Here is a 27686-nt window from a genome sequence, read left to right as displayed (position 1 = left end):
TTTGTCTTTTCCAGAATGTAATATAGATGGAATTACACGGTATGAGGGCTTTTCTGTCTGGCTCTCTTCACTTAGCACATGGTTCTGAGACTCCAGCATGGGGCTGCCTACTGTGGTGGTTTGTTCCTTTTCTTTGCTGAGTACTATTCCCTTGTACCGTTGCTCCCCAGCTCATCAGGTGAAGGGCTTCCTAGCACATCTTTAAAGTGTTTCCTCGACACGTGCCTGCTTGGGTTTTGCTACAGAGATCTTTGCTAAGGGTTCCTGTTCAGTTCCGCGTCACAGCCGTGCACATGCTTGCTCTCAGGGAGTCACCAGCCTGCAGCTCCTAGAGTGACAAAAGTCCCTAGGACCTTTAACTTCAGTGTTATTTCTTCTGTTGCAAGGGTTCATCTTCTTACTTGCTCACTCAGTCTGTTTTAGCAAATGCCTGGTAGGTGCCAGGCACTGAACATCTAATGTTCAACAGGACAGTCTTAATTCCCACCGTTGCAGATTTACAGTTTTGTGCTCATTAAATCCTTTGCGATATGGGGAGGAGGAGGGGAGGAAATGAGGAACACTTTGACAGCAAGTCCAAGGTCTTTGGGACCAGTTACTAGTGAATCAGCATTGAGATAACATATTAATTCTGCAATTGTCTTCTTTTGGTGACCGGAGTACCCTCCTAAAGAGAACCGGTATGTTCTCTTTGTGTTGCGTTTCCTTGTAGTTCACAGAGTGTTCTCACATGATTCTCCCTTTGAATCCTCACAGCAACTCTGCAAGGCAATAATTATTATCTCTGCTTCAGGGATCAGGACTCCGAGGCTCAGAGACCTGAGCAGCCACTTCGGCCTGACATCATGATTTGGGAAAAACAGCCATGAAATTTACAGAATGTCTTGTACCAGTGGTCAGAGCCCAGGCCTTCCAGTGGTGCTGTAAGTTTTTATGAGGTCAATAAAAATCAATAAATATCTTTATTCTTGGCCTCTCTCTCTTATTTATTTATTTATTTATTTATTTATTTATGAGAGCCCACATGTGTGAGTTGGGGGAGGGGCAGAGGGGAAAGGTGAGAGAATCTTAAGCTGACTCCATGCTGAGTGTGAGCCCAACACAGAACTCGATCCTGCAACCCTGAGATCATGACCTGAGTCAAAATCAAGAGTCGGGATGCTTAACTGACTGAGCCACCCAGGCGCCCCCGGCATCTGTCTTCTCTCTTTCTGAAGTTCATGCTTGCTGTGTCAGATGGTAGCATGATGCCACCACCCAGGTATGGGGATTCAGAGCTGTCTTGGCCAGCCAGTATCCAATACAGAAGGACTCTGGTCTATGCCCCTTATCTTTTGTCACTTCCCAAGCAACTGGAACTCAGTGTGCATTGATGATGTCCTTTAAGTCCAAGGCTCTAAAAATATTTTTTAGATCTTTACTTACTGGCGAATCAAATCCGGTGAGATGCACAAGTAGGACAAGCACTCTGGCTAGCTTGTCAGTGGATCGCAGTAGACCTGCTTTTAGGTCCTAAACAGATTCCAGGGGTGGGGAGCTCTGGAAATGCTGTGATGGCTGGCTGAGGTGGGTAGGAAAAAGAGAGGGTTCAGTCCTGGGGTCTGCTGAGATTTCCACTGGGGAGCCGGGTCAGGAGAGGAGAGTGTTGCTGGTCATCTCCATTCCAAGCTGTCTGATGGGCTGCAACCGTGATCTGATGTGCCCAAAGTTCACCTTCAGGCGCCAAGTTGACATGATTAGCCTCTCCTAGTGACCTAGCCACCTAGCTTCCGTCATAAAGCGTCTAGAGGCTCACCCATCCCTGCCATGAAAGGCACTGAAGGAAGCAAATAATTAATGAACATCCATCTAGCCAGACAGCCACATTCACTGGCCAGCGCAAGTGTAAGGCTCATGGCCCACTGTCTTAAAGTTCCACAGATTCTCCCTGCCATGGAGCACGGACATGCTTCCCGCCCCTCCCCCGCAAGGTGGTTGGGGGGTGGCATTCAGGAGGAAATGCTGAACATCTGAACTGGTTATCTATGCTCTCTGATCCATAGAAAGGAAAGTAACAAAAGCAGTTGTTAGACCTGAATTAGGTTTTTTATCATTTAGGTCAGTTTGTCCGTCCATCCATCCATCATCAAAAGTATATTTCTTCACTGTGCTGGGCACTGAGGATCCAGAAATGGCTCAATCCCTACATTTGCCACGTAAGAGTTCCCTGTACGGTTCCACTGTTAACTCATGAAAGGTAACCTGCTGCACCCTGTTTGCTTGTTATTACGAGAAAAACACACAATGAAAATGATATTCATTTTATTGCATCATTTACTGACTAGAACGCCAGACTTAAAGTAGATATAAGTATAAAAATAACCAAATTCTTACAAATAATACTTTGCTGCTACAGTACTGAATAATTAGTGGAGGTGGCAATTATAATACAACTTTAAATAACATTCTCATAATGGTTTTAACACAATCAACCAGGGGCTAAGGTTTAAAGGTTTGCAAAAAGAAATCTGGGACAATGTGAAAACTCAAGAAGCTCATATTCCAGCTACATGCTTCATTTAACCATAAGTCCAGCAACACAAACATTAACAAAACTCACAACAACCCATAATGAAAGACCTTCTTTTTTTGAAGAAACAGGCCAAGGTAATACAGAAATCTGGGTTAGTTTCGCAGATAGACTGGTTCCATCCCACCCCTGTCCAGTCCCATCCTTCCTAGGCAAGAACTCTGCATCTGCATTGCATGTCCAAAAAAAAGATAAAACCAGAATCTAGTAGGCAAATCCTTTGAAATGTCCTCTTAAAAAATGCGGAGGGGACAAAGCTGGTTAAGATCTCTCTTTATAGACCTAAATTGTCCCCTTGAATTTCACAGGCTTTTTTGTGAGCAGTTGATACCAAACAGGATGGATTATAACACTGCTGAAAAGATACCTTAGCGCAACAAATTAACTGGAATTTAATACTTTAATATTTCTAGTCTTTTAACCAGTCTCCTTCTCTGGGGATTTCAAAAAAGAAAAAAAGAACACATACTCAAAAGACAACTCTACAAAACCCTATCTGTTTCCAAAAATGCACACAAGAACCTCAGAATGATGTTTTGTTGAGAAGGAGGAAATGACATGTCCCTTCTAATCCCCAAAAAGTCTTCACATAAAAAAAATATCTCTGACATTAAGGGCAGTTTTAAAAAAGACAGAAAATATTGAAATACTGAACCTTGCATTCTTCCTGTATCCAAAGAAGTGCCTAGTTTTGAAATCAGAGTAAGTATCTTAGAACAATGGGTCAGAACCCGACTTTGGGGCGTGCTAGGCTAAACTAAGCCAGGAGCAACTAGAATGCTCAGCTTTAGCTTCTCCAGGCAAAGTTCCCCAGCCTACCAGGCACCTGGGCATTTGGCCAGTGGGCAAGATGGCTTCATGGAGACCCCACAAAAGCCACATGTGAGGAATGACCCTAACGTGCCTGCTCTGGGAACTTCCACATCTGAATAAATACCATCCTTCAAAAACATTTTCTTGGGCAGCCATCCAGCCTTGTACTACAAAGATGCTGCCCTTCTGCTGGGACCAACTTTAAGAATTACCTCTTTGAGAACTTAATAGTCACATCTTTGTTTATAATTCCAAATGCTAGCAGCCAGCTTGATCACACTATCCATTCAACAAATTTGGCTCTAAATGACTTAGCTGCTTCTGAAAATAAATTTTCGTCAAAGGAGGAAGATTTGTCAGCATTTAAGACATTCAACTGAATATGTTCACGACTCTGATCACGTTCACAAAAATATGCTTCCAATACAAGGCAAAGCAGCTCTCAGATGGGCATCTAAGTCTGGCTGCGTTTGTCAAAAACCCGGGTCATCACCTCACCCTTCCTACACCCAAAGCCATGTGCCAGTATACTTCTCGCTAAACACAAGCCACTCTTCTCTTAATGATGACCTCACGTGTCCAAGAAATAGATGCAATTATATGCAATGAACCCAAAAGGACCTTTTCAAAAAGGATTTTTTTTTTTTTTTGCATTTCATATCATTAGTTCAGTTAATGCTTAATAATAATAAGGTTCTTAAAAAAAAAAAAGTATATTGTAAGCCCACTCTCTCCTGCCCTCTTTGACATGTAATGTCTATTCGGGTGGTGAGGCATTCACCAGGAAGGCAAGAAAGGGAGAAGCGTTTGAATCCTGGCTCTCTAAGGCAAGATATTCATCCTCTCTGAGAGTTCACGTGTGCAAGAAACGGACACTCGCATGCACACTTCACCAGGGTGTGGTGAGGCCAAGGACCCTGCACAGAGCCTGGTCATGGGGGGGAACACCAGAGATTCTGGTCATGACAGGTAGACTTCATCAATGGTCTTCAGGGCCCTGGGCTGGCTCGTGGAGCCGAGAGGAAACGACAGGAGAAAGAAGACTCCCTGGGGCTTAAACAAAACCCACAGTGGCCGGGAGGCTGGCAGGTGACCCCGTTCTGCTGAGTCATGGTGTGGTGCTGCCGCATGCTACAGGACACATGGCTTCCTTTCGGCCCCGCCAGGCCCTCCAGAAGTTGAAGCCTCTCATGAGCAGTTAAGTGTCCCTTTTCCCTTCCACTTTTCCCTAGCCGTGGGGCCCCAACGAGGCAGGACTGTGGCATTCCTGTGGGCACGAGTCACACATTCCAGGTGTAGGGGCTGACACGGAGCACCTGTGCCAGAAGTGAGGGCTTCTGCTTCCCAGGGGTGCACCCAGCCCTGTCCCTCCAGTCCAGAGGCTGCTCCTGTCCTCCTGGATGTTTGCCCTCAGCCCAGGCAGGGCCCTTTGGGAGGTATTAACCCCAGACAGGGGTGCAGCCAGCCTCCCCCTTCCTCATTCAGGGTGGGCAGCTAACGTGTAACTGGGTAACGGTCATGCTGTTTTCATGCCTTCTTAGACCCTCCTGCTCTTGAGATATCTGTTTCCCAACCCCACAGCCTCCTAGAAGTGAGATACATTTGAACCTAACATTGTCGGGGGCCTCCCTTTTTCACAGTAAAAGAAAAACAACATTCTTAATCCACTTCACATGCACAAAACCTACTCACAGGAAAGCATTCTCGGAACTCACAAGACACTCTTTTCTGGACTTTGGGATTCTTCTCAAGAATGCTTTTGAGACAGCACACTTCCTTTTGTGTAGCTTATAGCTTCTGGTCCTGACACAGGAGATGATCTGTCAGCTGAGATAGCATCTGACACCTTTAGCTGAGTATGCTTGGGAATAGCCCCCCCACCGTGGCTCTGGGTTCTGGGGATGAGCAAGGATCTGCATCAAGAGTCAGGAAGCGAGGCCACCTCGTGAGGGAGCCAAGTCTGTTGGCTAGGGTGAGCGGAGGGCAGGAGCTTGGAGCTCTCCAGGTAGATGTGAGACCAGAGGCTGTCTGCTTCCCCAGAGAGCTGCAAGACCCAAAGATTTCAGAAAGGTGATGCTCTGAAATTTGAAGTTGGCATCCGCTGACAAAAACAGAATTTGTATCTCAGGAGATGAGTCCAATGCAATGACTAAAAAGCATCACACCTGACTTGTGTTCCCGCTGCAGCAGGGTGATGGTGGCTCGTGGAGACCATGGGACACAGGAGTTGACACTTAAAATTCTAAGGACGAGGATTACATAACAGTAAGGGTGAGATACACTCTGAAGAGATAAAAAGAGAACTCTGAAGAAACAACCACGCCCAGGACAGAACTGTCCCCAAAGGCTAGACTGCTTCCAGAATGTGGGTGCCCCTGAGCTCCAAGCTTCAGGGTGGGAATAATTCTTTACCACTGTGTTCTACTTCATCCCAAACCAGGATGTGTCAAAAGCACATGGCGGGAATAATCGCAGTTCCACAAGTAGCAGGTAAAGACACTGTGCCCTGGGGATGCCCCCCCCCACCCCCACAGGACCCATGTCACAGGCATAATAAATAAGACATGTGGCATTTCCTTCCCAAAGGCAAACTCTCAACTCCTTAACTGGCCGGAAGTCTTTAGTTCTCCAATGCTGAGTTAAATTATGTTTCTGGAGGGAACTCGGCAGTAGTATAAAGGGGGACAAATTACTGCATGAGGGAAAATAAGTTATTTCTTCAGTGAATAAACAGCTCTGGGCCGTTGGTTGAAAAGTGGACACTGAGTTTGTGGACAAGATGCGGGATAGGATCACAGAAGCCGCCCCAGGAGGGAAGCAGACTCATGGACGTGTGGCTCTGTCCCAGCTCTCAGGTCTTCCTCAGGAACCCACACGGCTTCCCAAAGCGCGGGGGTTTCAGGAAGCGGAATGTGCCGGGTCAGCCCAGTCCTCTAGCCACAATCCGCTGCTTCTCCTTCAGTGGCGGAATACCTGCTCAGGCCCAGTCTGCATTCAGCTTCCCGTTTCTACTGCACAGACACAGCAGCTTCGGCCTCAGAGGGGGGGTCAGACTCCCCGGGACCGGCACTGGGCGATGCCCTCAGGGATGAGAAGCGCCCCACGGCCTGCGGCTCTATGACCCTCTGGGCCTTCTCCCCGCAGGGCCCCGAGCCTGGCGCTGCCTGCCCGGCCTCACTACGGGCAGTGGGAGGCCTCTGATTAAAAGCAAATGCAACTTGTTTTGCCCTGATGCAGACTTACTTGAAAAAGTGAGAATTAACTGCAGAGGGAAAAAATAATCTTAAATAAATGTCACCTTGACTAAAAAATGGAGTACTGTATGCTCACCTGCAGCATCTCCAAACCTCAGTGGTATGTTCATCATCATCATCTGTTGTTTAGCACGGAGATACCGGGCAGGAAAACAACGAAAGAGCCTGTATTTTGCGGTAAATTAATCACCAGATCGAGGCCTATGGCAGTGTCTCAGGAAAAGAGGCCTTCTTTTTGGAACAGTCTTGGAAAAAATCTGAAAGGAGACCTCCCTATCCAATTTACTAAAGTGCAAACTAAGGAAACACTGGGTCCTGGCGAAGGCGCCTGACGACTTGCCCTGGCTACGAGTCAGCCCATGGCCAGTGGCCGGGGGCGGCTTTGGCACTCAGAGACTCCCGGTACTGGCCCACGTTCATGTTCACAGTTAAGGGCGAAGGTGCCCAAGGAGCAGCCCTCAGTTCCACGTCCCAGATCCATCTGTGCCCTTCCCCTGCGGTCATGCCCCTCACGCCTGTCCCGCTTCCCGCTTGCCACTGGAGTGTGGCTCCAAGAGTCCTGGGGGCAGCCGGTGAGCACGCTCCCCCCTGCTGCAGTCCTCTGAGTGGGCTGAGACTCACGTCTGGTGGCGTGGTCATGGGCTTGCTCAGAGTGCTGGGCCCTCCCTCTCTCTTCCACACTTAGAAGTAGTCTCTTCTCCTGCTCTCATCACTGATGAAAGATGGGTTATACTGTCCAGGGAAAATGCACGAGTGCCGTGACCCCGGCAGTCCAGTGTAGGCCGGGTAGAGTCCATTGCGTTCAAGTTCAGGATTCCTTACACTTGTGGGCTGGTGGCCAGACAGAAAAGAAGAAAAGTCCATTTATTATTTGTGGATTTAAATTTAATGGTTTTTTTCTTTGAAAAAAAAAAGAAAAAAGAATGCTATGTTTTAATAAACCTAAGACAGAGGCAGCTAACCAGAGTGGAGCAGGGTCTGACCTAGAAGTCGGGATCTCCCAGGCCCTCTCTTTGTGGAGCCTGGGATACCTTTGCTCATATTCTCAAAGGAGGTCTTAAAAAAAAAAAACAACAACGATCAAGGGCAGCCCAGCAACATAGGAAAAGACCTGGGCTAATTATCCTAATTATCATCAAGATTAATTATTACCTGATTATCTTGACTGTAAAAAAAAAGTGTCTTTCCCTGTGGAGCACTATGGCTTTAAATCCTCTCTGGCATTTAGCAGAACACCAGTGTCCCTGCCACGAACAGGGAACTGACTTTTACAAGGACATAGGACCACGTGTCAAAGGTGGAGTTAGGACCCCAGAGCGGGAGGCCACCAGCGATTGGCAGCCGTCTCTGACCGGATCCCGGCCTAGCCCATCATGACTACCTAGCTGATGGGAATGACACGGCTACCTTGAGGAGGCCCTCAATGAGGCCCAGCAGGAGAAAATGCTTGCCTGGCAGAAATAAAACACTGGAGACAGCATATAATGAACGTGGATCCTAGGAGTGCCCAAAGTACACCTGAGGCCACTCTGAGGGACAGCCTTCTCACAGGGGGGCAGCTTCATGCCATAAGCATAGGCTCTGCTTCTATGGACTGCTCCGCCCATTTCTGAAAGGGAGATGGGGCTGGCTTAAGTTCTTGATTATTTCTACTTAAGGCAACTCTTGGGCTAACTCCATGGAAACACGGTGCGGTTGGTCCTCCGGCGCCACGGGTCTGTCTGTCCCTATGTGATCCCGCCAGGAGCGGGGGAAGAGTCCCTAGCGAACGGTGTGAGGGTGCAGGCAAACCTGCTCACGCAGCAGACCCTGTAGATACCAGGCTGCCAGGAAAGTAACAGGGCTTCCCAGACGGAGAATACAGCAAAGCACTTGTGCGGAAACATCAACACTTAAACCCAGGGCTAGGTTTGTGTCTACGTTTATCTTTCCCCTTATTTCTTCTTGCTTTCCTCCAGTTTCAAGTTTTCCAAAGGGTCCAACAGAAACAACAGCTTCCTTAGCATGAACCCCTCCCATCCAAAGTCTGAACCCTTAGGGTTCATCCTCATAGCAACTAGCGGGGTTGTGACTTCTGTCACAGGGCTATTAAGTCCCCCACGGGGCAAGGTTTCAGGTTTATTGCTACCTCAAAGAGGTCCACATGGGATGAGAAGTCACCTACGTCTGTTTACTTTTCAGGTCAGATAGCCCCGTTTGTATTTGCCATATGACGTCAAATGAACTGGGCAGCTCATGGGTTATTCGATGTGGGACAGAAGGAGCCAGGGTTCAAGGTGGTCTACCATCTTTCCAAATGCTGCAGTCCAGGGCTGGATGGAGCCAGCTGTGGAAGACCTATACTGAGTGAACATTCTCCTAAACCTCTGAGAAGTGCTTGCTGATGACGACACTGAGTTGTTCTCTTTATACCAGTTTCCAATCTCCCAACCACAGGAGATAAAGCATGGCATATAAGAGATGAAAATGCATGGGCCACAGGCTAAATATCACTAAATTCTTTCTGTTATCTTTCAGTTTCCAATCTTATAACTTAGAAGCAAATTTGGTCACAGGAAGGGTTATTGCTACAACCCCATAAAAGTAATGTGCTTGGTGGAAATAGCCTTCGTGATCTTGATGTCAAAACTAACAAATACCATGCAAATAGATTGTAAGTAAATTGAATACTAAATTATGTAAATAAGAGGCTCAGGCCACCATTCTCTTTAACACTTAAGCAGCTGAAGTATCTTAATTTTACTACAAAACACAATCCCTGTACTTCTCAGAGGGAATCAGAGCCTGAGTTGCCCTGGGCACAGCGATACGCACCGAGTAATATACATCCGTCATCTGGAGGAGGTTTTTGGTACTTCCGTTCTCATGCATTTCAATAGCTTCTCGGCCCCATTCTTGGGAGCGAGGGTTTTTGGGGTACTCAGCATATGGGGACATTTGGAAATCTCCACTTTTGAAGATGAGTTTGCTTATGTCATTTTTACTCTTTCTGTGGAATGGAAAATAGTTGACAATTTAAATGAACAAGTTCTGTAAAGAAATGATATCTATGAAAGCACGTTTTATTATTTTAGAAGGTAAATTAGACGGAAAGCTACCATTACATTCTTTTGTAAATGCCCACTGAAAAATGGCATTATTGTTATATTTTGCCTAAAACAAGTAAAAATGCAATTAGAGGCAAAAAAAATGCAAAAAAAATCTTCCAACTGGAAGAGACAGGTTACCACGGACAGAGAGGACGAACACAGCTATCTATAGTGAAGCAGTCTTTTGCAGGGGAAAGAGGTCGCTGCATCTTGGGGGCAGCCAGGGAAATCAGAGTCATAAATTCCCAGAATGCTGGAGCCAAAGGCCTTTAGGATTCTATAATCCAATGGTTCTAAACCTGCCTGAGCATCAGAATGTACATGGAAGCTTGTAGGTCCCACCAAGATTTACTAAGAAAGGAGCTCTGGGGATGGGATGGCTCTGGCTTCGCAAAAAGATGAGACTTGTTCTCCAGGTCACACTTTGCTACTAGCAAAGCTGGGACAAGAGTACAGGCCTCCTACCTCGCCAGCCAGGGCCCTTTAACCACATGAAGCTACTCCACTGACCATAAAACCAGTCTGTCTCATTTGCAAAAATGCCCACCTGTTTGTTTTACCCATACATATTCTCATTTCCGCAGGTCAAGGAAAGCCCAGGATAAGCCCCTACTTGTCAGGGTTCCCTGGCTGGAAATGGCGGAAATATGTGTGATTTACCTATGTAATGGGCCTAGGATCAGACATTTTTAGTTATATTTGCCCTGGGTAAGATAATCTGAAGTTTCTTCCTTCTTACCTCACTTTCCTATAAATAAGCTTTCTGGGAAAGCACAAAATGACTCAGGGTCATAAAACCAAATGTCCAGCATGTGCCTTAGGCGTTGTCCCTTCTTGTAAGTTCAAGAACAGACCTGCCACTGTGTTGCTCCCTGGAGGGTGGGGCATCCGTTTTCAAACAATGACTTAACTAATTCACGACTACCTTCCCTTTTGCCAAAGCCCATAGTCACTGGCTCCTTCTCCAGGTGGTCACACTACCTGGTTCTCGAACACTTAGCAAATATGAGGCTTACATCCCCTTGGGGCCTCTAGCTTCTAGTCTCCTACCCCGGATTTTATTTCCACTCATAGTTTGATGATCTGGTGGCAACTCTGCCAATGACAGGTAAACGCAGTAGCACGAGGCCTGCAGTCCCGGATGTGGGCGGTCGGGGCAAGCTGCTCTCTGCAGCCTCACTGAGGGTCAAAGATATCCTCCAATGTCCTTCATATCAACGGTCGAAATATAACTTGCTCTTTCGGTGGGTTCCCTCCATCTGTTACATCAGAAAAATTCCTGCCATTTATAATCATCTAAATCAAAAGCCACAGTTTTCCCTTATCTGACTAGATGATTACCGAGAAAGGGGACTAACTTCTTCCTTACTCTTCCTTTTCCCGGTTGCACTGACTTCCAAGAAGCCCAGAGCCAAGCATACTGCTGAGTGTCCTCTCACCCCATGTGCCTGCTACAGCTTGCTTACTGCCAAAATAGCTCAGCTAACCCCTCCACCTTTGTTTGCTTCTAAATTTGCCCACTTGAAGTATGTAAGCCAATGGTTTTAGTATATTCAGACCTGTGCAGCCATCCTCACAATCCATTTTTACAACAGTTTCATCACCCTAAAAAGAAACCCCTTACCCCTTACTCCCCAGTTCCCACCCCCCACCTGCCAGCCCTAGGCAATCACTAAGCTACCTTCTGTCCCTATTAGATTTGCCTATTTTGGACATTTCATATAAACGGAATCATACAATAGGTGGTCTTTTGTACATGTTTGTGTGTGAACATACATACTCACTTCTCGTGGTATGTACGTCAGAGTGGAGGTGCTGGGTCATATGGCGACACTGTGTTTAACATCCTGAGGAACTGACAAGACTTTTTCAGAGGGGCTGCACCATTTTATGTTTCCGCCAGCAGAGTAGGAGCGTTCTAATTCTTCCACAGCCTCACCAATGCTTGCTGTTTCCTTGTTTTTTTTTTATTTTTTATTTAAATTCAATTAATTAACATATATTACTGGTTTCAGAGCTGGTGGTCAGTGAGTCATCAGTCTTATATGTTAACACCCAGTGCCCATTACATCACATGCCCTCCTTAATGTCCATCACCCAGTTACCCCATCCCCCCACTCCCCTCTTGTTTTTTAAATACGCATCTTAGTGGGTTTCCCAATTTTGCTTGTATTTCCCTGATGGCTAATGATGCGGAGCATCCTTTCATGTGCTTCCTGGCCATTTGTTCATCTCCTTTGGTGAAATGCCTATTCAAATTCTTTGCCCATTTTTAAATGAGGTTGCCTTTTTATTATTGAGTTGTAAGAATTCTTTATATATTCTAGACACAAGTCCCTTAGTAGAAATATGATTTTCAAATACTTTCTCCTGTTCCCTAGGTTGTGTTTTCACTTTCTTGATAGGGTTCTTTGAAGCACAGGAGTTTTTAATTTTGATGACGTCCAATCTATCACTTTTTTCTTGCTTGTGCTTGGGGATATTCTTTTTTAGTAAAGGAAATAAGAGTCCTGATTATTGTCTTTTCTCAATGGCACTATCTATCAAGAATTTCCTTTTCTCCTTTTTTAATGGTTCAGTCATACAGGATGATTTAATACTGTAAACCACCCCAAACATTCTTTAAAATAAACACTGACCCTTGCTTAGCAGAGGCAAAGAGAATTAGAATGTGAACCCCCGTCACTCACTCACCGGCAGCAGGTAACAATCAGCGCGATGCCTAGAATAAGAAGCAGCCCACCTCCTGCTGCTGCGATCACCACGGTGATCAGCTGATAAGCTAAACAGGGTCAAAAAGGAGAAAAGTGGACAGGTGAGAGGTAATGAAGAAATAAATGAATACAAAAGAATAGTTCCCCTCCTCACCCCACAGCTATGACTGTGCACCTCAGCTAGTGACAGGCTAGCTCTGGCATTTGCTCTGTTAGAGGGTGGCAGGATATGCCACCCAAAATATTCCTCTTTGGCATGCTTATTATTTTGAACTGATTATTTTCGGGAAACCGTGACTCAGGAGAAGCTCTGAAAACAGTTTTTGTAAAGGAGATTTACATTAGAAAAGGGGCCTGTACCAGGAAGGCAGCTCTGACCAGAGATCACCTTTTCACCAGAGAGCCTGAGGTTTGGGCAGCACAGCCTTTGTTTACCAAACAGTTCCTCCTCTCACTTTGCCTGGTGGCTTCCCACCCCCGCCCTTGGCAGCTGCGGACACCTAGCCCTTTCCTTAACTCAGAAGGGTGCAGAAGCCTCAGATATCCGGCTGCCTTTGCGTCTCATATCTCTGTGGTTCTCCTGTGTGTGCTATGTAATTAAAATTGTTTTCTTTTTCTCCTGTTAATCTGTCTTTTATTGAGGGGCGGAGGTAGAGTTCTAGAACGGTAGAGGGAAAATTGTTTTTCCTCCCCTGCCTGCACTGTTTGGAGAAGATTTCTTTCTCAGCCACTCCTAGAACACTGGATGGAACCCAAATTCTACCTGTAGACCAGCCCCGAGATCATGTTCACCAATGCATGGTAAAAAGAGAAAACTAAAGGACATGCATGAAGTTTTCAAAAACTAACTGTTTTTTTTTAAATTTTTTATTGTTATGTTAATCACCACATATTACATCATTAGTTTTTGATGTAGTGTTCCATGATTCATTGTCTGTGCATAACACCCAGTGCTCCACGCAGAACGTGCCCTCCTTAATACCCATCACCAGGCTAACCCATCCCCCCACCCCCCTCCCCTCTAGAACCCTCAGTTTGTTTTTCAGAGTCCATCATCTCTCATGGTTCGTCTCCCCCTCTGACTTACTCCCCTTCATTCTTCCCCTCCTGCTATCTTCTTTTTCTTTTTTCTTAACATATGTTGCATTATTTCTTTCAGAAGTACAGATCTGTGATTCAACAGTCTTGCACAATTCACAGCGCTCGCCATAGCACATACCCTCCCCACTGTCTATCACCCAGCCACCCCATCCCTCCCACCCCCCACCACTCCAGCAACACTCAGTTTGTTTCCTGAGATTAAGAATTCCTCGTATCAGTGAGGTCATATGATACATGTCTTTCTCTGATTGACTTATTTCACTCAGCATAACACCCTCCAGTTCCATCCACGTTGTTGCAAATGGCAAGATCTCATTCCTTTTGATGGCTGCATAATATTCCATTGTGTATATATACCACTTCTTCTTTATCCATTCATCTGTCGATGGACATCTTGGCTCTTTCCACAGTTTGGCTATCGTGGACATTGCTGCTATAAACATCGGGGTGCACGTACCCCTTCAGATCCCTACATTTGTATCTTTGTGGTAAATACCCAGCAGTGCAATTGCTGGATCGTATGGTAGCTCTATTTTCAACTGTTTGAGGAACCTCCATACTGTTTTCCAGAGGGGTTGCACCAGCTTGCATTCCCACCAACAGCGTAGGAGGGTTCCCCTTTCTCCGCATCCCCGCCAACATCTGTCCTTTCCTGACTTGTTAATTTTAGCCATTCTGACTGGTGTGAGGTGGTATCTCACTGAGGTTTTGATTTGGATTTCCCCGATGCCGAGCGATGCTGAGCACTTTTTCATGTGTCTGTTGGCCATTTAGATGTCTTCTTTGGAAAAATGTCTGTTCATGTCTTCTGGCCATTTCTTGATTGGATTATTTGTTCTTTGGGTGTTGAGTTTGATAAGTTCTTTATAGATTTTGGATACTAGCCCTTTATCTGATATGTCCTTTGCAAATATTTTCTCCCATTCTGTCGGTCGTCTTTTGGTTTTGTGGACTGTTTCTTTTGCTGTGCAAAAGCTTTTGATCTTGATGAAATCCCAAAAGTTCATTTTTGCCCTTGCTTCCCTTGCCTTTGGCGATGTTTCTAGGAAGAAGTTGCTGCGGCTGAGGTCGAAGAGGTTGCTGCCTGTGTTCTCCTTTAGGATTTTGATGGACTCCTGTCTCACGTTTAGGTCTTTCAACCATTTGGAGTCTATTTTTGTGTGTGGTGTAAGGAAATGGTCCAGTTTCATTCTTCTGCATGTGGCTGTCCAATTTTCCCAACACCATTTGTTGAAGAGACTGTCTTTTTTCCATTGGACATTCTTTCCTGCTTTGTCAAAGATGAGTTGACCATAGAGTTGAGGGTCCATTTCTGGGCTCTCTATTCTGTTCCACTGATCTATGTGTCTGTTTTTGTGCCAGTACCATACTGTCTTGATGATGACAGCTTTGTAATAGAGCTGGAAGTCTGGAATTGTGATGCCGCCAGCTTTGCTTTTCTTTTTCAAGATTCCTCTGGCTATTCAGGGTCTCTTCTGGTTCCATACAAATTTTAGGATTCTTTGTTCCATTTCTTTGAAAAAAGTGGATGGTATTTTGATGGGGATTGCATTGAATGTGTAGATTGCTCTAGGTAGCATTGACATCTTCACAATGTTTGTTCTTCCAATCCATCAGCATGGAACGTTTTTCCATTTCTTTGTGTCTTCTTCAATTTCTTTCATGAGTATTTTATAGTTTTCTGAGTACAGACCCTTTGCCTCTTTGGTTAAATTTATTCCTAGGTATCTTATGGTTTTGGGTGCAATTGTAAATGGGATCGACTCCTTGATTTGTGTCTCTTCTGTCTTGTTGTTGGTGTATAGGAATGCCACTGATTTCTGTGCATTGGTTTTATATCCTGCTACTTGACTGAATTCCTGTATGAGTTCTAGCAGTTTTGGGGTGGAGTCTTTTGGGTTTTCCACATACAGTATCATATCATCTGCAAAGAGTGAGAGTTTGACTTCCTCTTTGCCGATTTGGATGCCTTTGATTTCTTTTTGTTGTCTGATTGCTGTGGCTAGGACTTCTAATACTATGTTGAATAGCAGGGGTGATAGTGGACTTCCCTGCCACGTTCCTGACCTTAGGGGAAAAGCTCTCAGCTTTTCCCCATTGAGAATGATATTTGCTGTAGGTTTTTCATAGATGGCTTTTATGATATTGAGGTATGTACCCTCTATCCCTATACTCTGAAGAGTTTTGATCAAGACAGGATGCTGTACTTTGTCAAATGCTTCTTCTGCATCTATTGAGAGGATCATATGATTCTTGTTCTTTCTTTTGTTAATGTATTGTATCACGTTGATTGATTTGCGGATGTTGAACCAACCTTGCAGCCCAGGGATAAATCCCACGTGGTCATGGTGAATAATCCTTTTAATGTACTGTTGGATCCTATTGGCTAGTATTTTGATGAGAATTTTTGCATCCATGTTCATCAAGGATATTTGGTCTGTAATTCTCCTTTTTGATGGGGTCTTTGTCTGGTTTGGGGATCGAGGTAATGCTGGCCTCATAAAATGAGTTTGGAAGTTTTCCTTCCATTTCTATTTTTTGGAACAGTTTCAGGAGAATAGGCATTAATTCTTCTTTAAATGTCTGATAGAATTCCCCTGGGAAGCCATCTGGCCCTGGGCTTTTGTTTATTGGGAGATTTTTGATGACTGCTTCAATTTCCTTAGTGGTTTTAGGTCTCTTCAGGTTTTCTATTTCTTCCTGGTTCAATTTTGGTAGTTGATACATCTCTAGGAATGCACCCATTTCTTCCAGGTTATCTAATTTGCCGGCATAGAGTTGCTCATAATATGTTCTTATAATTGTTTGTATTTCTTTGGTGTTGGTTGTGATCTCTCCTCTTTCATTCATGATTTTGTTGATTTGGGTCATTTCTCTTTTCTTTTTGATAAGTCTGGCCAGGGGTTTATCAATCTTGTTAATTCTTTCAAAGAACCAGCTCCTAGTTTCGTTGATCTGTTCTACTGTTCTTTTGTTTTCTATTTCATTGATTTCTACTCTGATCTTTATTATTTCTCTTCTCCTGCTGGGTTTAGGTTTTATTTGCTGTTCTTTCTCCAGCTCCTTTAGGTGTAGGGTTAGGTTGTGTATTTGAGACCTTTCTTGTTTCTTGAGAAAGGCTTGTATTGCTATATACTTTCCTCTCAGGACTGCCTTTGCTGTATCCCAAAGATTTTGGACAGTTGTGTTTTCATTTTCATTGGTTTCCATGAACTTTTTTAATTCTTCTTTAATTTCCTGGTTGACCCATTCATTCTTTAGTAGGATGCTCTTTAGCCTCCATGTATTTGAGTTCTTTCCGACTTTCCTCTTGTGATTGGGTTCTAGTTTCAAAGCATTGTGGTCTGAAAATATGCAGGGAATAATCCCAATCTTTTGGTACCGGCTGAGACCTGATTTGTGACCTAGGATGTGACCTATTCTGGAGAATGTTCCATGGGCACTAGAGAAGAATGTGTATTCCGTTGCTTTGGGATGGAATGTTCTGAATATGTCTGTGAAGTCCATTTGGTCCAGTGTGTCATTTAAAGTCTTTATTTCCTTGTTGATCTTTTGCTTAGAGGATCTGTCCATTTCAGTCAGGGGGCTGTTAAAGTCCCCCACTATTATTGTATTGTTGTCAATGTGTTTCTTCGCTTTTGTTATTAATTGCCTTATAAAATTGGCTGCTCCCATGTTAGGGGCATAGATATTTACAATTGTTAGATCTTCTTGGTGGATAGACCCTTTAAGTAGGATATAGTGTCCCTCTTCATCTCTTATTACAGTCTTTGGTTTAAAATCTAATTTGTCTGATATAAGGATTGCCACCCCAGCTTTCTTTTGGTGTCCATTAGCATGGTAAATGGTTTTCCACCCCCTCACTTTCAATGTGGGGGTGTCTTTGGGTCTAAAATGAGTCTCTTGCAGACAGCGTATTGATGGGTCTTGTTTTTTAATCCAATCTGATAGCCTGTGTCTTTTGATTGGGGCATTTAGCCCATTTACATTCAGGGTAACTATTGAAAGATATGATTTTAGTGCCATTGTATTGCCTGTAAGGTGACTGTTACTGTATATTGTCTGTGTTCCTTTCTGATCTATGCTGCTTTTAGGCTCTCTCTTTGCTTAGAGGACCCCTTTCAACATTTCTTGAAGGGCTGATTTCGTGTTTGCAAATTCCTTTAGTTTTTGTTTGTCCTGGAAGCTCTTTATCTCTCCTTCAATTTTCAATGAGAGCCTAGCTGGATATAGTATTCTTGGCTGCATATTTTTCTCGTTTAGTGCTCTGAAGATCTCATGCCAGTCCTTTCTGGCCTGCCAGGTCTCTGTGGATAGGTCTGTTGCCAATTAATATTTCTACCATTGTAGGTTACATATCTCTTCTCCTGAGCTGTTTTCAGGATTTTCTCTTTGTCTCTGAGATTCGTTAAGTTTTACTATTAGATGTCGGGGTGTTGACTTATTTTTATTGATTTTGAGAGGGGTTCTCTGTGCCTCCTGGATTTTGATGCCTGTTTCCTTCCTCACATTAGGGAAGTTCTCTGCTATTATTTGCTCCAATATACCTTCTGTGCCTCTCTCTCTTTCTTCTTCTTCTGGGATCCCAATTATTCTAATGTTGTTTCGTCTTATCGTATCGCTTATCTCTCGAATTCTGCCCTCGTGATCCTGTAGTTGTTTCTCTCTCTTTTTCTCAGCCTCTTTATTTTCCATCATTTGGTCTTCTATATCGCTGATTCTCTCTTCTGCCTCATTTATCCTAGCAGTTAGTGCCCCCATTTTTGATTGCACCTCATTAATAGCCTTTTTGATTTTGACTTGGTTACATTTTAGTTCTTTTATTTCTCCAGAAAGGGTTTCTCTAATAACTTCCATGCTTTTTTCAAGCCCAGCTAGTATCTTTAAAGTCATGATTCTGAACTCTAGGTCCGACATCATACTAATGTCCGTATTGAGTAGGTCCCTGGTTGACAGTACTACCTCTTGTTCTTTTTGCTGAGGTGATTTTTTTCGTCTTGTCATTTTGTCCAGAGGAGAATAGATGAATGAGAGAACAAAATGCTAACAGGTTAACAACGTCCCCAGCAAATATACTCTATACAAATCAGAAAAGACCTGAAATCAGGGGAAAAGAAAGGGAAAGAAAGAAAAAAGAAAGTGGAAAAAAAAAACACAAAAAGAAAAAGATAAAAACAAAAAGAGAACAATACAAAAAAAACAGAATATGATCAAATATGATCAGGCTAGTGCATAGATCAGTGCCACACACTAGATTTTGGGCATATTTTGGTCTGTTAGAAAAAAGTGCCTCCTAAAATTTTAAAGGAAGAAAGGCTTATATATGTACAAAATAAGGGTTGATACAATGAAGGGATGGAAGATGACTGTAAAGATAAAAATTATAAAATATTTTATAAAAGGAATTGATAAGTTGTTTGAAAAAAGAAAGAAGATTTAAAAAAAAAAGAAAAAAAAAGGAGAGAATGTGATCAGGCAGGAGACTAGAACAAAGCCATACACTAGTGATTTAGGGTATATTTTGATCTGTTAGAAGAAACTGTATCTTAAAATTTTAAAGAGAGAACAACTTACATATATATGCCAAAAATAAGGGTAACTACTATGAAGGGATAAAATATGACTCTAAAAATGAGAAATAAAAATGTTTTTTTAAAAAAGGGAGTGATAAGATGTTGGTTGAAAAAGGGAAAAAGAAAAATTAAAAAAAACAGTTAAAAAAATTAACTTTGAAAAACTAATGAATCATAGTAAAAAAAAGCCATGAATTCTATGGCAGTTCCCCTAGCGCTGGAGTTCTCCCGTTCTCCTTGATTGGTAAGCTTGGTCTTGGCTTGCTGGCAGTTCCTGCTGATCTTCTGGGGGAGGGGCCTGTTGCCGTGGTTCCCAAATGTCTTTGCCGGAGGCGTAATTGCCCCGCCCTTGTCGGTCGGGCTAAAGCAAGCTGCTCGGGTTTGCTCTCAGGAGGTTTTGTTCCCTGCAAGCTCTCCTACAGCTTTGGAGGACCAGGGTGAAAATGGTGGCCTCCCAATCTCCACCCGGAGGAGCCGGGAACTCCGGGCCCCACTCCTCAGTGCGCCCCCAGAGAAAAGCAGTCACTCCCGTCTCCCCGGTCTCCGGCCGCACTCCGTGCTCACCCGGCCTGTGACCCAGTGTTTCTATCTCTGGCACCCGACCCCGTGTGGAGTCTCCAAACCCAGCAGATCCCTGCGGTGCCCTCCCGCGCCGCTCCTCCCCAGGGAGGAAGGGGAGTCTCCCCAGCTCTGCCGCTTGTTGGGTCCCTGCTGGAGGAGCAATGGCCCGACTGGGCCGTGGATCACAGTTTATGGCAACCCCGAGCTGAGAGCCGGCGCCTCGGCTCCATCTCTGCAGCCGGCTTCCCCGCTCCGATACCTGGGAGCTCTGCTGCCCTCAGGCACCCCCGGTTTTCTGTGACCCAGAGGGTCCTGAGACCACACTGTCCCGGGAGGGTTCCACCCCCCGCTTAGCCACTGGTGTGACATCCCTCAGCGGAGCCGACTTCTAAAAGTTCTGATTTTGTGCTCCAGGGCTCTATCACTTGCCAGAAACGGCCAACGGAGGCGCCCTCCCCTGCTGCCTAGCCTCCCGAATATCGCCTTGGATTCACTTCTCCACACGTCCTACCTTCCAGTAAGTGGTCGCTTCTCTGTTCAGAGAGTTGTTGCTACTCTCTTCTTTGATCTCCTATTGAGTTCGTAGGTGTTCAGAATGGTTTGATCCCTATCCAGCAGAATTCCTGAGACCAGACGAAATCCAGGTCTCCTACTCCTCCGCCGTCTTGCTCCGCCCCCTTCTGTTTGGTTTTAATAACAGTTCTATCTTCTAAGATTCTATCCTTCCTACTTTTTTCCCCCTCATTTAAGATGGGCACATTTCATTATGTGTACATTATGCCTCCAGTAAAGTGTTTTTTGTTTGTTTGCTTTGTTTTTTAAGTAATGGAGAAAAGAATTATTTCTTGGCTACTTACCACCCTTTGGTGTTGTTTCTACATTTTTTGAATTAATGGTGATATAGTAGATATAAAATATTAGCAGTCATATTAGTAAGCACACACATATGTAATGAACAATATTAAAATTTTAATTGGTTTTATACCTGTGTATTTCTGGCAAACTGATATTTTCAATAAAGTCTACTAAGTATTCAGATTGATTTTTGTTGTTGTGGAAATATATTTGTTCTCAGGTTGTAAGGGGCAGGATTTCAAAAAAGGGCCAATAATCAGATTTTCTATAGTAAATTACATCTGGAACCATGCTCTCTAGGTATTCAGGTAAAGTCACAGTAATGCACAGAGCTGACAGCAAGTAGACTGTGTAATAAAAGCAAATAGAAGCTGTCCAACCGTTTACCTATCATTTATTTAAATAAATAGCACAGAAACCTGATTATCTTGAAAAACCATCGGTATTAAGACATATAGGAAACAAAGCCAAACCATGGAATAAGGTAATTCTCTCCTTCACCTCCTGACACATGTATTCAAGCTTCACTTTTAACAAAATCTCTTGAATCTGTTGACGTTTCTTTATCCCCACCTACACCACCCTAAAACACCATCAACTCTTGACCCGGCAACTGCAACCACCTCCCAACTCACCTTTCTGTGCCCAGTCTTGCCCATTCCTTTAAAAAAACAAGTCTGATCATGCCATTTCTCTGCTTTAAAATCCTACACTGACTTCCTTTGTTCCAAATGAAAGACGGAAGTCTGCTCCTGCTTAGCCCTCCACACCAAGTTCAAATTTTCCCACTTTCAGCAAAACAAGCAGGCGCTCATTTTAGAAGTGACCCTTGACAGTTGTGGCAGCGTCCTCTTTGGAACAAGCAGGTTTTTTTTTTTTTAAGATTTATTTTTTTTTATTTGAGAGAGAGAGAGAGACAGAGTTCGTGCAAGCGGGGTGGGGGGGGGGTGGGCAGAGAGAGAGAGAGAGAAGGAAGGAAGCAGACTCCTCCTTGGGTGGGGAGCCAGATCGGGGGCTGGATCCCAGGACCCTGAGATCAGGACCTGAGCTGAAATCAAGACTTGGATGCTTAACTGACTGAGCCGCCCCAGGCGCCCCTGGAACACGCAGTTTTGTCTAAAGAAAGGCACAGACGGAGTAGGCCAGTGCTTCTCAAACTGTCTGTGGCCAAGAACCAGTCCTGAAAGCCAGAAGACCTCATGCACATGAGCATAAATGTCCAGGAGGGGATCCTACGGAAACGTTTACAGAGGTTGGCACTGCCTCGGGAAATCATGGCTAACTTCTACTTTCTTCTTTGAGCTTTCCTATACTTCCCAACTGTTACTCATATGATTACGCGCGCGCACGCGCGCGCGCGCACACACACACACACACACACACACACACACACACGCTCTCTTTCTCTCTTACGACCTCCTCTCAACCTAGAAATTGTGTGTGTATACACATACATACAACATATACATATAATTTATTTTATATATATATGTATGCTTTTTTAGGGTATGTTTGATGCTCTTTGGCAGTTAGGTCTTATTACTGGGAACTTGTACTTGGAACAGCTTATGGACAAGATAACCCAGATTTTTTTTTCTCATGTCTGCCATCAAGTCACTTCATGAACTACAACTGATCTTTTGAACCTAAGACTGACTTTGAATTTATTATGAGGCCACATAATGATCACAAGTGCATGGGATTTAGGGACACCTGGGTGGCTCAGTTGGTTAAGCATCTGCCTTCAGCTCAGGTCATGGTCCTGGGGTCCTGGGACGGAGCTCTGCGTGGGGCTCTGCTCAGTGGGGAGCCTGCTTATCCCTCTCCCTCTGCTTTTCCCCCTGCTTGTGCTCTATCTCTGGGTGTCAAATAAATAAAATAAAATCTTTAAACAAACAAACAAACAAAAAAGTGCATGGGATTTGAATCAACATCAACTATAACATTTATAGTTTTGTGGGTGCTCTGAATGTTTATTTATTAGGGTGAGACAGAAGGCAGGGAATGTCATCTTAGGCTTATCTGTCCTATCCTTTCTAGTTTGAAGAGATTCTCCAGAATGATGAACCTGGAATTCTTAGTCTTCCTCTTTAACATTTGTTGATATTTCACAGTCTTTATCTTTTCTTGATTCTTTTTGTGGTTTGGTCTGGTCATAGGTTGCTACTGCTGGCATTGCTGCTGGGAGCCCGCTGGGGGCCTTGGTCTTTCCTACAGGCTACATCTGTCCTTGCTTATATGCTCATTTGCGATGGAAACTACTACTAGACTGTCTACTTAGCCAGCCCCTCCCTGGGAACGTTCACCCCGTCGTGTGCAGGTTATGGCCAAGGCGGTTACAGGGGGTCATGCTTGAATGTGTAGCACCAACCTTGGCTACAGCTAACTGGTCTGGAAGTAAACACATGATCCAAACTGGATCAGTCAATTCCTTCCCGGGAATCTCAATTTGGTAAAGAGAGAGAGAGAGAGAGAGCGCACAAGGGCCTTCTCTTTCACAATGGCTGAATCAGTGACACGCACTCGAAGCTCTCTGGGGAGTCTATTTTCAGTCACATTGTCTGGGAAAGAGGGAAAGCCTGTACATAGACACACACAGCAAAGAGCAAAGATGAGAGATGAAGTTGGAGTCATGTTAATGTGTACCCTGAAAAGTAGGCCCTCAACCTCCAGCTGCTGTGTTTCCCCACAATTCCCTGATTCTTATTCCTACTGATGCTGGAATTCCATGACACACCCCAGGATCCTTCCAATAAATGGTCTTTTGTTGCTTAAGCTAGCGAGGCTTATTTACTCCAGAAGAACCTTAGCCAACTGTGATACTGTGATTTATAATGAGAAATATATACCTGGTTTTGTCTCCCTTCCTGGCAAAGAGCTCTTAAAAAACCCTTGGAATTTCCTAAGTGAAGAGAACAGAAAGGTATGTCTTTTGCTATATTAATGATGTGACCTTTGGAAAACACCTGAGGCGTGGGGTGTGGGGGGAGGGGGGCAGGCTGCCTAGAGAACAACCCTGTGATTAGAGGGTTGGAATTTTCAGTTCCTACCCCCTGACCTCTGGAGAGGGGAGAGGGGTTGAAGGTTGAGTACACCAATGGCCAATGACCTAGTCAATCATGCCTATATAATGAAGCCTCCATAAAAACCCAAAAGGCCAGCGTTGGAAGAGCTTCCGGGTCGGTGAACATGCAGACAGCTGGGGAGAGTGGCTCGCTGGGAGAAGCTCCGCACCCTTTCCCCAGGCCTTGCCCTATGCACCTCTTCCATCTGGCTATTCATCATGAGTTATATCCTTTTATAAAAAACCAGTGATCTACTGAGTAAATTATTTACTTTCAGTTCTGTGAACCACTGTAGCAGATTAATCCAATCCAAGCTGGGTATCGTGGGAACCTCTGATCTATAGCTTGGTTGGTCAGAAGTACAGGTAACAGGCACCTGGGTTTGCAGTTGGCATCTAATGAGGAAGGGGGACAGTCTTATGGGACTGAGCCCTCAACTTGTGGGATCTGACGCTATATAGTCCAGGTAGATCAGAAATGTCAGAAGTGAGTTAATTGCTCGGAGGCATGGAAAAAACACACATCAGAAATGGTGTCATATTGAACCAACCAATACACCTTGTTTTAAAACCCTTGAACCCATTACAGACCTTTCTAGGTGGCCACATTAGTTTTACTTTATTTTATTATTACTTTTTTAAGTAGGCTCTGTGGCCAGTGTGGAGCCCAACTTGGGGCTCTAACTCGCCACCCTGAGATCAAGGCCTAAGCTGAGATCAAGAGTCGGATGCTTAACTTACTAAGCCAGGCACCCCTCATTAGTTTTATTTAAAATTCATTCAGTTCTACCCATATCCCCCCTCACTGAGCTCATTAGTAATGCACAGTTAAAATTTTGCCTTTTAAATCTTTCCATTCCTTTTGCATCAGCTTTCCTTTAGAATCTCTGTTCACAGCATATTTTCCTTCTCTGTGTCTTTTGAAATGTGTCTTCCTCACGTCTATAGGCCATATGTGGCCATGCCCAAGAGCAGACACAGAGCAGGATTCCCCTCTCCCAAGCCCTGCTTCCCTTCTGTTCTGACATTGAGGTCCAGTGAAGACTGCGTGAGATGCTGGCTTCAAGGTGAATGAGATTTCCAGCTGACTTCTGGACAATTATGTTTTTTTTCCTCCTAAGCAGTTTGGTGCTGTCATTCTGGATGTCTGTGATGCGTGACTGACTCCTGCCAACACACAGCATTTCCACTGGTGTGAATCTTTTTGAAGCCTAGTGTAACAATAGACTGAACACACTTCAAAGATACTTTATACACCTGCCACCAGATGGTGGGATGGGCGGGAAGACAATGTAGATCTTTAAGTTGGACATCCTAGTTTCATTGGAAGCCGAGGAAGAGGACTGTACATGGGGAAAACAGTCTCTAAATCTTTCAGGCCATGCTAGGAAGCTGGTGGGGAAGGAGTCTCTGCTGAGGGGAGCACAGGACCTTTGAATGGAAAGAATGCCCTATCAAAAGGCATGTTGTGAACATAAAAGAGGGATGGGTAAAAATGTCTGCAGCCAAAGATAATCTAGGAAAATTATGTGAGTTCTGTAATCACAAAGTGAAAAGAACCACAAAACAGAAAAATAGCTTGGAGGATGGGAATATTAAAAAAAAAAAAAAGGCATTAAGGGATGCCTGGGTGGCTCAGTCAGTTAAGCATCTGCCTTCGGCTCAGGTCATGATCTCAGGGTCCTGGGATCGAGCCCTGCATCGGGCTCCCTGCTCCGCAGGGAGTCTGCTTCTCCCTCTGCCTTTCCTTGTGCACTCTCTCTGCCTCAAATAAATAAACAAAATCTTAAAAAAAAAAAAAGACGTTAACAAGGTAGCAAGAGGGGAATGGTATATCTGCAGAGTAGAATTCCATAGTTATTGAAAGTGACCTTATAAAATTACATAAATGAAAATACTGCACAGCTTACTAGGCTTAAAAGCAGGTTACAAACACTATATTCTGTTAGGAGATACACACATATATACTTCTGGAAAGATACATAGTACCAGTGCTTCTTATACTTTAATATGCACACAAATCTGCATATTGATCAAATCGAGGGGTCTGGTTAAAGCTCAGATTCTGATTCTGTTGGTCTGGAGTGGGGGTGAAGCCAGAGCTGCTGGTGTATGGGCCAGGGGAGAGGCCAGGGTATGAACATGGTGTTTAATGGGTGACTGCTCTTTCCTTCTTCACTCAATTTCTATCTATTTCTAATTAACTTGAGTTTAAAAATGAAAATTAATGGGCATGTGTTACTTTTATAATGAGACAACCACATTAATTTATTTTAAAGACAGAAAAGAGGGGAAGCAGAGCGAGATGCGGCGGGAGACTCGAGGGGAGCCAGTGTAAACCCAGGCAAAGGAGGGAATGTGCGTCCGAGAGAAGGCGGGGCACAGGGAGCCCGGGGCACCTCTGCTGATGGTCTGTAAGAGAATCCTAAGGCCAGAACGAGTGGGAGAAGGCAGACTTGCTTGGATCTGCCGTATAAACAGACATAGGTGACATGGAAAAAGAAGAAAATGGAGTGCAGGGACGGGTGTCAGGGCACAGGTGGCCAGCCCTGCCAGGTGCCCACAGAAGTCCAGCTGGCCCATGCTACCTCCGAGACTAAAGGGCTTGGGAGAAGGCTTGTCCTGACCCCTCCAGCTTGACGGAACAAGGAGTGGAATCTGCACACAACTAACAGAGAGCTAACAGAAAATTGTAGAAAGGCAGGCCATAGGTTATGCCTAAATCCAGAATGCAATGAGCTGCATCACTCCCAGGAGTGTAGGGTGAGGGGCTCTCAAGACCGTGACTAAACAAAGCTGGGCTCCCCATCTCACTGGGCTTGGGTAGGGCCTCTGCCCCAAGACATCTGCACAGAGAAGAAGCATTTCCTGCTTGCAAAGGATCCAGCCTAAGCCCTAGCCCCAAGAAGGCACTCGCTGTCTTTGGTGGCGACAACAGAAGTGACAATGGTGAGTGGTCAGGGCCCTGTTATTGGACACAAAACAATGAGTGATGAGCCACAGATTCCACAAGGTGCCATCACCACAGAGGGGGGTGAAATTCAGGTGTTTCCCATTCCTTAACCAACACTGAGGACTGATCAAGGGTGGCAGGTGCTATTTATTATCAGTCACTATTCATTGCTTGGCAACCCTAAAACAGATAATCGGAATCACACAGTGACATCCACACACCATCCAGGAGTTAACCCTAAGTCACCAACACAAGGCGGCTGGGAGAGAGCCATCCAGACAGAAGCCTGCCCTCTGCTGGACATAATGATGACAACTTGGATGAAAGGGGAAGGAAAAGAAGTCTCAGATCAGAGAGAAATCCTGGCTACCGCCAAGACCCCACAAACATAATGGGGGAACACAGGAACTTACAGAACGGTCAATGGATGTAGGGGTATATCATCTCCAGATGTCGATAGTATTTAATGAACTCTGAACAAAAAATCACTAAATGCCACTTAGAACAATACCCTGCAGCTTTCTCCCCTTTCCCTCAACCCTTTGTGGGGCTTTCCCCTAGCTCTGTTCTCCCTCCTCGGATCACTCTTACATTCACTGAGAAATCGAAGCCTTTTCTGTAAAGCCTATTTAGAGAGTTGTTTGACCAAAGGAGGTTTGAAATACCAGTTCACAAGAGGCCTGTCAGGACCGGGAGGCACCAGGAGGACTTGGCAGATGGTGTCTCCTACCTCCTACTCCCTGGTTCAACCCCAGAGGTGGCCACATCTCCACACACCTCACCTGTTTCCCTCACTCTCTCTCTCTGCTATCAGAGGGGTGTTCTGTTCTATTTCTTGCACACATGATACAACTCTACCTTACCTTGAGCCTTCCTCCGTCCCTCCCTCAAATTATTCTTTTTTTTTCAAAGATTTTATTTATTTATTTGAGAGAGAGAGAGTGAGAGCAAGCACAAGCAGGGGGAGCAGGAGAGGGAGAGGCAGGACCGATGCAGGACTCGATCCCAGGACCCTGAGATCACGACCCGAGCCGAAGGCAGACGCTTAACCAACTGAGCCACCCAGGCGCCCCTCCTCAAATTATTCTTAAGCCATCCTCTACGACATTATCTAAGCCTCTCTGTTTCTAATACTTACAA

General features: G+C 44.7%; 1 protein-coding gene across 4 annotated transcripts in view; it reads right to left on the bottom strand.

The window, feature by feature from the left end:
- Positions 1-2291: 2291 nt before the first annotated feature.
- Positions 2292-27686, bottom strand: part of HEG1 (heart development protein with EGF like domains 1) — a 92631-nt gene continuing 67236 nt past the window's right edge. For all 4 annotated transcript variants that reach the window (XM_027583397.2, XM_027583395.2, XM_027583394.2 and 1 more), the window contains 3 exons: positions 12420-12507; positions 9451-9625; positions 2292-7467 (listed from right to left, as the gene is read on the bottom strand). In XM_027583397.2, the coding sequence (XP_027439198.1) occupies positions 7318-7467; positions 9451-9625; positions 12420-12507 (413 nt within the window). In that variant the 3' untranslated portion in view covers positions 2292-7317. The remainder of the gene's footprint in view (positions 7468-9450; positions 9626-12419; positions 12508-27686) is intronic.

The sequence above is a fragment of the Zalophus californianus genome, chromosome 1 (genome assembly GCF_009762305.2).
Source record: "Zalophus californianus isolate mZalCal1 chromosome 1, mZalCal1.pri.v2, whole genome shotgun sequence".
In the NCBI taxonomy this organism is placed as follows: Eukaryota; Metazoa; Chordata; class Mammalia; order Carnivora; family Otariidae; genus Zalophus; species Zalophus californianus.
This window is presented reverse-complemented; position numbering and strand designations above follow the sequence as displayed.